The sequence below is a fragment of the Hippoglossus stenolepis genome, chromosome 6 (assembly GCF_022539355.2).
Source record: "Hippoglossus stenolepis isolate QCI-W04-F060 chromosome 6, HSTE1.2, whole genome shotgun sequence".
NCBI classification, from domain to species: Eukaryota; Metazoa; Chordata; class Actinopteri; order Pleuronectiformes; family Pleuronectidae; genus Hippoglossus; species Hippoglossus stenolepis.
The window spans coordinates 8,559,668-8,568,812 of record NC_061488.1 but is presented as its reverse complement, the minus strand read 5'-3'; the positions used below and the strand labels follow the sequence as shown (position 1 = coordinate 8,568,812).

The 9,145-nt window shown below is 41.2% G+C and overlaps 2 protein-coding genes across 2 annotated transcripts; one reads left to right on the top strand and one right to left on the bottom strand.

Annotated features, from left to right (window-relative positions):
• Positions 1–998: 998 nt before the first annotated feature.
• On the top strand, positions 999–2,718 carry LOC118111392. Its single transcript, XM_035159953.1, has 6 exons — positions 999–1,179; positions 1,267–1,397; positions 1,479–1,606; positions 1,736–1,795; positions 1,921–2,110; positions 2,376–2,718. The coding sequence occupies exons 1-6, from the start codon at positions 1,170–1,172 to the stop codon at positions 2,484–2,486; spliced, it is 630 nt and encodes a 209-aa protein (XP_035015844.1). The 5' UTR covers positions 999–1,169; the 3' UTR covers positions 2,487–2,718.
• A 156-nt stretch (positions 2,719–2,874) lies between these two features.
• LOC118110453 (protein disulfide isomerase Creld1) lies at positions 2,875–8,665 on the bottom strand. Its single transcript, XM_035158193.2, has 11 exons — positions 8,362–8,665; positions 6,852–6,972; positions 6,671–6,753; positions 6,195–6,305; positions 5,632–5,723; positions 5,242–5,421; positions 5,033–5,128; positions 4,853–4,936; positions 4,654–4,749; positions 4,416–4,556; positions 2,875–4,312 (listed from the first exon to the last, which is right to left on the bottom strand). The coding sequence occupies exons 2-11, from the start codon at positions 6,966–6,968 to the stop codon at positions 4,092–4,094; spliced, it is 1,221 nt and encodes a 406-aa protein (XP_035014084.1). The 5' UTR covers positions 6,969–6,972; positions 8,362–8,665; the 3' UTR covers positions 2,875–4,091.
• Positions 8,666–9,145: the final 480 nt, after the last annotated feature.

The following is a 9,145-nucleotide window of genomic DNA, read 5'->3' as shown; positions in this document are numbered from 1 at the left end:
TGCTCCTACACCGGCGTAAACATTAAATAAACTAATTCAGTGCTGTAGTGTTGAGCAGATCAGTTTGGATCATCAATGGCTCTGTGACAGTATGGGCAGCAGTTGAGCTGAAGCCTCTGGAACTTGAACTCCTCACGAAGAACACACTGAAAACATTGTAGTGCAAAAGATCTAGAGAAAGAAATGTTATCTGTGTATGATGAGAAACATAACAGAAAAAAAAGGAAGTGTTGCTGAAAGAAAGAAAGTGTTGTTCACTCCAGAAGATGAGAGGATGTGTGTAGTTTATGCAGAGGTAACATGTAACCATCAGTTACCCAGAGGGAGTAAAGAAAGACTGACACAAGGGCTTCACAGTGAGTCAGGAAATAATGAACTCAAAGTATAAACAGCTGAGATATACAGTATATCCAAATACCAGATACAAGGACAATAACAAGGCCAAAGTTGTATAAATACAAAACCAAAGTCTAAACACAAAAAGATTACCAGTTCAAATTCAACATCAACATTTCAGTTCAAAACACAAAGTTTAAAGTCAAATCAAAAGTCTTAAAAATGTCCATAACAGTCTCTTCAAAAGTTAGGGGCAATGTCTGTTCTCCAGGTCCTGACGGAGCCTGTATGGGGGTAATTATATTCATAGTATTATGATTAACCTGAATCATCTTATAATTATTAACACTCTAGAAATATCATACATATCATACATCATCATATACTTACTACTCAGTTTGTAATAAAATGTTTTAGAAGTTGAAATGATTCATGACAGAAATCAGTCTTCTGACTGGTTGTCCTGTATCATGTTAACATGTAGATGAGGTCTGGAGACGTCTCCTTACTGTCTCTGGTTACTCCATTGTCACAGGGTAATAATCTTTCTTGTTGTGTGCACTGACCTTAGACTCCACACAGCAGCTTTCTCTTTTGGTCGGGGGGGTAACCTGATTCCCAAGGCAACTGTTGCCACTGCTAAACACTCAGTGAATGCACAGGCAGATTAAGGTTAATTCTCTAACTTGTGCCAGTACAGTCATTCGGATCAGTGTTATGATCGAATGTGAACAGACCTGCAACTTTAGGAGGAAAATTTAATCCTGCAGGACAAAGAAACAAAGACTGAACTTCTCTGGTGGACGAACAGAAGAGAAACACTGGACAACAAAATGAAACTACGTAAGATAACTTTTCTATTTGGTGTTTATAATAATGTTGGTGGTTAACAAGCTGTGACTCTGTTTATTTCAATCTTCATTACCACAGCAGCCTTAGCTTCCACACCAGTGTGTATTCGTCATGACATAGCTGCGGTCCAGCAGAGTCGCTGCCTGGTGGTCACTCCCAAGACATTTCCCATCATCTCAGACTCTGCCCGACTGTGGACAAGCAATCAGGTGAGATTCAGTGACGGTCTGTTCATTGTGGGACTGACTCATGGGAAGATGAAACAAAACGTCTATATATCTGATCCCTAGAGTTTGCCAAGACTGAACCCTCTACATCCACCGTTGGTCCATAAACGCATCGTCAGTCTGGAGACGCCCGCTGTTCACCACCACAACCACCAGAGGACACTGATCATGCAGAGAAGAGAGCACCACAGGTAGGAGCGCTCGGCAGCATCACTGTGACTGATGTTTAACTGAGAATCACTAAAAGAATAAAAGTCACAGAGCTAATTCTATCTTGACTTTGCGGAGCTGAGTTTAAAGTCTTGTCATTGATGTGTCAGGTATCATCAAGTGTGGAGAAAACCCTTTTATGGAAGCAGCAGTGAAAGAGAAGAATACAGGTGAACGTGTGGATACCTTCACTTCACAGGCTGTGTTGATGAGTCTTTTTATCCTTTAAACGTGTCCTGCATCACATCACATACTGCAAATACACTTTAGTGATGAGTATGTCTTCCTCTGACAGGAGGGAGCTGCTAGAACAGTTAAAGAGGCAGATGGAGGAGAAACGTGTGGCCCTGAAACTGCAGCTGGTCGGTAAAGTGAAGGAGTCCGAGTATTTATGTGAAGTGGACCGTCGCGCCCTGTCCAGTGACAGAGAGCAAAGGATCCAGCACAGCAGAGCAATGACAGTGTTCAGAGACGAGAACAAGAAGGTACACTTCCATTCATACATCATACATCCACTGCTAATGCTTTCACATTTAGGGGAATAACATCTATGTGTGTAAAATTTGGTTCAGCTTGATTGAATTTAAGGAGACTGTTGGGGTTTCTGTGCCGCTCACAAGAGTGTCCTGAAAAAAGCTCCAACATGCTGGCTGCTCTCCGGATACAACAACATATGAAGGGAGTGAGTTGTGGTGTATTTCCTGTCTCAGCTGTGTGTGTGTGTGTTCTTGTGCTTGTGTGTGTGTGCAGCTAATGGAGCAGAGCTGGAGGGACAGAGCACTAACACGCTCCCAGGAGATCCTGAAGGAGAGAGAGCTGCTGCGCCTCAACCCCATTAACTGGAGTGGAACACTGAAATAGGTTGAACCTCAACATCCTGGGGAACAGACTTCAGGCTTTGCTGCAGGACTTGGTTCGGCACGGGTGTCGGATGAAATTGAAAAATAACAATGTACATAGTGCATGTAATCAGTGCTGCGATAGTCACTGATGGAACTTAAAGGGACATTTGGAGGGTTTTATAATCAGCATTAGAATGTCACTGTATTTTACTTTAAGTTATTTTAGAGTATGGTAAAAATCTAAACATAGAACTGACACAATTTATAATGGTGCTTCTGTATCATTGTCAGACTTTGTATTAAAAAAATGCAGCAGAACCAGAGATATCGTCTTTCTTATTCCATGCGTTCAACCTCGTCTAAACCTGATGCCTACATTACCCACAATGCAACTTGACCAGCAACTGTTGAGAGTTTTTGCATCTCCTTTAATTTATGACAAAACATGCTGTTGAAGAAAACAAATTCCATACGCTTGAATGAACGCTGTTTATGCAAGGAGCATACAGTTCTTCACAAAATGGGATTAAAAATGACATGAAGGGTTGCAGACTTTTCTTATAAAGCAAACATCTATAATGAACAATGACTGTATGGACAAGTTTTCACCCTTGGAAAAGATACATTTGATGGATGGATGAGAATTGATGCCTCAGGTGCTTTCTAACATGATGCTACAATACCTGCTAGAATCACAACTGGATAAATTAAAAATTGCATTAAAATGCACATAAATACACACAGAGAAGATGTCGAGAACTAAATATAATAAACATCATTCCAATAAATATTGCTTTCGAAATTAAAGGCAACAGAAAATGGCTTACATCATCAAGATTAGAGCTGGTATTTACCTAAGCACATTCCTTCAAACTCTTAAGAAGTGGTCAGTAGCAGTAATGTTGGTGATCCAGCAGCTGTCAGACTTTCATGCCAAAGTGAGACAAATTAAAACAGTGTAGTACCTTTCATTTCAATTCCTGTTGTCATGCAGTATTACTGAAAAGAATCCTTCAGGAAGTAAGGAAATTAAAAAAAAGTCATTCTGTGAACATTAATAACCAGTGGTTCATAATGGAAACATCCCAGAGTTTCAATGAGCTTTCTCTTTGGGCTGATTTCCTCATCTAAACCGCAGGCCCATAGCAAAGATTGACCCGGCACTGTCGAAACTAACGCAACATTCAAACTATGGGAAAAGCTCTGCTTGACGGCGGATGATGACTGGAGGTTTCGATTGTGTGGAAGAAAGACATCGTTTCTCGAGCAACATCGAGGCCAGATGGAAAATCCAAATGCATATTAGGTTTGAACAATCAGCGGTGGTCTTCATGTCAACCTTGTTCCCAACAAAGTTGAGGTAGGGGATTAAGTTCCTTTACATCAGTGCAGTGTGGCCTTGTTAGTTCCTCTTCAAGATATATGGCTCCCTGGCCTTAACGTTCCTGCATTATCCTATTCATAAACATATATTACCCCAAGCCCTTTCAAGTAACTCCCAAAACCAAAATAAATCCCTGAAAGGCAAGCATTGTCGTGATCATTTTCTGCCCCAGTCGAGTGATATTCACTTTTATTGGCTGGTATTCCAAGGTCCTTTCATTAAATCGGGGCCACAGACAGTCTAGTGTCCTTTCAGCAATCCGTCCAGCATGTAGTCCCCCTTCTCTGTCAACCAGTATCCGGCCATAGCAGCCACACCTCCAATGAAAATAGCCGTGAAAACCATATCACCCTTAGCAGCGAGCGTAGCGATGGCACAGATCACAACCCCAAAGAACATCTGCTGCAGTACAAGAACCTCGTCGTCTGTCATGTCGTCAAACAGTCCCTTCTCTGGGCCGGCTGAGGAGCGACACAAAAAGAACATTTAGCAAACAGATCTGAGAGGCTGTCAGCAACACACCATGTTTTACGTTTCTGCATATTTACTGCTACGACTTCTTACCAGGTGGCTTGTTCTCGACACAAATGCTGTCTCTTCTGATGAATCCATCAGCACAGTCACAGTGGAAGGAGCCCTCCTCGTTGATACAGGCCTCGTTGAGTCCTGGGCACGCGATCGCACGCTCATTACATTCATCTATATCTGTGCAAAGGAGCAAAGAAACACAGCTTAAGTACATCAGGCCAAGGCTAAGCGTTAAATCGTAAACAAATTTATGGGCTAAGTAGTGGATGCTTACCAAGACACTTGGCTCCTTTCAATCTGTAGCCACGTGAACATTTCTTACAACGGGCAGGACCACTTCCCATGCATCCCACACATGCCTGATCACAGCCTGGATTGAGCAAAAAAATCACAGTGGTCAACATTGCATACCGAACTAGACATCAAGTCCTATAATGTGACTTAAACCGCAGCAACTACACAAGAGAACGTACCTCTGCATTCATACGATCCATCTGTGTTGTGACAGTACGTGTTAGAGGGACATCGAGCCAGCTCCGTACCACACTCGTCAGTGTCTAAGAGACATACAAGGATAGTCAGAATACCAATGGCCAACAAACTGGCAAAGAATCAATGAAACGTTACTAAATGAACTCTTAGGCCACACTCACCCACACACTTGTTGTCATGGAGGATCCAGCCCGGTTTACAGTCGAGGCATTTGTAGTCCTGCACCCCTGAGCACTTCTTACATGAGTAGTAACAAGCTACAGACCATGAGAGATATGGAGATAATGAGACCGTAAATTTTAGCTGAACTCAAACATAATTAAGTTCATGCTGAGGATTTCTTGATGATTGAAAGGTTTATCTGAAGCACCTGCACAGGCTCCTTTGCTGTCATTGGAGCTTCTCTCTCTGAAGTAGCCATCAGCACAGCCCTGGCACAGACTGCCTGAGTATCCAGGATCACAGACGCACTCTCCATCTCCCAGTCGAGTCCCCTCCCCCTCACAGCGGCCGAGACCACCACACACCCCACCGGGGCTGGATGGACACTCTGTATTGGATGAGCATGACATTAGTGGTTCCCTGGTCACTAGCGCTTTGAAAGAGCATGATTGTAATAACAAACATTTGATATGACTGTGTGATGAATTGTAAATAATGTTTTAAATGGGACAGAAATAAATAAATTAAGGTCTGGCACAGTAAGATTTTATATCGGGACATCAGGTAGCTTGTGCTGAGTGGTCTGTGTGTTCCACACCTTTGCAGCCAGGCCCGAAGTGCCCAGGTGGACAGCAGAGTCTCAGTTCCTCTATGCACAGCCACTCAAACAGGTCTGGTGCCTCCTGCTGCCTAAAGGACACACACATCATGTCAGACATAGAGTTAGAACAGGGGCAAGGTAATACGTCTTAAGAAAACATAATTACACAGCTGAAACCAACACTGTCTCAATATGATTCACAAAATGTGGGATTCAGCCTTATTTAAATAGAGCTTAGTTACTTTAATAACTTTATATTATATCCATGTTCATCAAAATATTTGTTATTTTTGTTGGGCCATGAAAACCAGACCTAAATCTCATTTAACTGTTATTTACATGAAGTCGTTTTTCCAATGCATGATCCACATACTAGCCTGATTCCAGACCAAGCACTTTAATCACACTGAAAAACTTGAGCTGCTCCCAGTAATGGCTACCAGACGACTAAACCTCACCTGCTCCTCAGCAAATGAGCCAACATGCAAATGATGTTGGGCTGAGTGAAAGGAAAGAAATGAAATGGAGATTCAAATCGAGTATGCAAACAATACATGTACCTGTGGAACCACCACGTCTCCACCTGGTCCTCTATCTGCTCCAGCAGCTGGTTACATTCAAAATCTGTTTTCTCACAAGCAGCTTCTACAATCTCCAGCAGTCGAGTCTCACTAAAACAAGAAGGCAACAATTAAGAGATGTAATGCAGTTGGTGAATATGAAAACAGAACAGGTGCAGGAGCTTTGCGGCCACAAAGGAGTGTAACATTTAAAAATACACTGTCTAATGTAGTCATTCACACATTACAAAATATTATCCATATGTGCTGGGAAGGACTTTCTGACTGAATCCCATTCTGCATTCAGCAATACAAATTAAAGAAAGAGGAAAGTTGGGAATTGGTTATGTAACAATATGAAATCATTTTCTGAGACAATCTGTATCATCGGCTATCTTTTTTTGGCATGTTTGATACCAGGCATCGACTGCCAATTCACAATCCTTTTGGATTAGGTATATATATGTTGCTCTTACCTTCGTGCATACTTAGCCAGCTTCTCTTCTTCCCAAGCAGTGTTACCACCCCCAAAGTTCTTTTTGGCTGTTACGTCCAAACCCTAAAAAGAGGGAAATCATTTTAGGGCATCAAATACCAAAAATTACTAGCACAGACAGACATAGATTAACTGATGCTTCACTATTTTAACTGCAGTACCTTAATGAAACTTTCGGTGAGTTTTCGACAGGTCTGGCATGGCGCTGTCTGGACTCTCACCACAGAGAGCTCTGAGAGAAGTACCAGAGCAGGCAGGAACGGCCAGGCCCACCACATGATCCTCCAGAAGAAACACAAGCACACACAATCAATACATTATGCTAATTAATTTAGTATTAAACACACACATATAATTTAGAACATTGTAATACGTACATGTTTACTTACTTTAGTTCAAGTTTCCCTGATTAGCATTTTAAGAGTCATGTAAAGATTTTGTAAATTATTTATATCACACTATAATAGAATTAAAACTTGTCCTGAGGAGACATAATTAGTTCCACCCCTCTCCATGGGTTTGTTTGTTGTGCTGCTTTGTTTGATTGTCAGCAGGATAACCCACAAACTCGTGAGCAAATTTCCACGAAACGTGGTAAGAAGATGGGACACGGGACAAAAATGAACCCAGTAAATTTCGGCAAGGATCAAAACAAAGGCGTGAACATTTTTTAAATTGCTTTCTTTATCAATGCAAGATCTTTGCAAGCCTTCTTTGGGGACATTTTCACAGATCTCGAGAGGATTATTCATGGATCTTGATGAAATAAATCAAGTGTAGATGAATGATAAATGTGAATGACAATTTTGTGCAGCTTCATTTTATAAATTTACTTTTGGGCCTTTATCTGTTTATACAGCAACCTTCCCTTCTAGATGTCCACGGGAGGAGTTACAGTTGCTAACATATATAATATGAAACACATTTGCTTAAAATTACATTGTGGTGCATAATAAACCATTGATTCAACACGTAAATGCTGCTTCTGATTTCTGAATAGAGGATTTTACTTTAAGTGTTGACGAGAAGAGTTTTACCTGCTGTTTTCTTGTAAAGATATGAAATAACAAAGTATATTGTAGTTTGATAAGCCAACAAATGTCTCAAATGGCTTTTCATCAAACAACCCAGGTCAAAACAACAGAAACATCTGTATAATATAGTGTAAAAACAACTCTACAACTACTAACTGGTGTTATTCATGTATTTATTTGATTGTCATCTTCTCTTATTATTTTAATAAAGACCAACGTCATCTTCATAATTTGAAATTCAAACTGAGCTTCACATGATAAACAACAATCCTCATGTGGCTCAGTGACATGTCTCCAAGTGTTGTTGTATTCATCCGGTGGAAAAGCTTTTCAATCACTCGCCTTAACTGGGATGCTCCAGTTTCTCCATTAGCTTAGCCAGCTCGGCTAGCTCAGCATCAGCACCACACTAGATCAGCTGACTAGCAGCTAAGGTCGATAGTTAGCTGCTAACCGAAGCTAACGTTGTTTCATCATTAGATGAGCAGACTACAATCACAAAGTCCGTTGAGCTCAGCGGTGTTAGCCTCGTTAGACATTCAACCACACGTGTCCTTTACGCTAGAGACACTTTAAATAAAAATCAACTATTAGCATTAGCTAGCCGAGCTGTTGTTAATAGCTGCTCCGCTCTTACCTTATAGCAAAACCACCACGACCGCTGCACCACTGACGATTGTCCGATTCCCTGCGTGTTCATACAGTAAAGGAGGAGGTTCATATTTTGGAGAGTCGGGTTTTAAAGCTCCAAGTGAGCCATTGTTGTAGCAGATGTCGGGGCCAGCTGAGCGAGAGGCTGCTAGCTAGCGCTGGAGGAGCAGTGGCGGGGATGAATGAACGAGCAGCTTCCAGCTGGTTCCCTGTTCTCCACACAGGGTGACACCGCCCAGACCCGAGGAGGATGAGGGATTTAACTCATGACCATGCTCATCACACACACACGCACACACACACACACACACACACACACACACACAGTACATTTAACAAAAAACAAAAGCAACGAACATCAAAACCTTCTAATTTTCTAAATATTAATGTAAAGAACAATAAAAACCAAAAAGGAGCCAGTGTTCACATTAGCAGACATAAGTTGGTCCAATATAGATATAATATATAACACATTATAAATAACTTGAAATAAAAACAATATAGAGTATAACAAATATATATACATAATTATAAGTGCTCAAGTGTCTCTCCCATTGGTCATTGCTAAAGACAGCATTCAGTTATACTGTTATCATTTATTGTCATTATCTGCTTCACTTATCACTGTCTTGCTTTCTTTTTTCCTCATGATCTCGTTTCTTTTTCTTTTTTCACTTCCAGGTGGATAACAATACTTTGAGAATGATACAGAACTGTAGCTCAGACAGGAACGGCATGGAGCTCCTAACTGGAGATTTCCTACTGAGGTT

Coding starts and splice junctions, on each gene's coding strand:
- LOC118111392 (XM_035159953.1), top strand. Junction 1,607..1,735: donor CAGAGAAGAGAGCACCACAG/GTAGGAGCGCTC, acceptor TTGATGTGTCAG/GTATCATCAAGTGTGGAGAA. Junction 2,111..2,375: donor TCAGAGACGAGAACAAGAAG/GTACACTTCCAT, acceptor GTGTGTGTGCAG/CTAATGGAGCAGAGCTGGAG.
- LOC118110453 (XM_035158193.2), bottom strand. CDS start 6,968: ATGTGGTGGGCCTGGCCGTTCCTGCCTGCTCTGGTACTTCTCTCAGAG. Junction 6,306..6,670: donor CTGGCTAAGTATGCACGAAG/GTAAGAGCAACA, acceptor TTCTTGTTTTAG/TGAGACTCGACTGCTGGAGA. Junction 4,937..5,032: donor CCATGACAACAAGTGTGTGG/GTGAGTGTGGCC, acceptor TATGTCTCTTAG/ACACTGACGAGTGTGGTACG.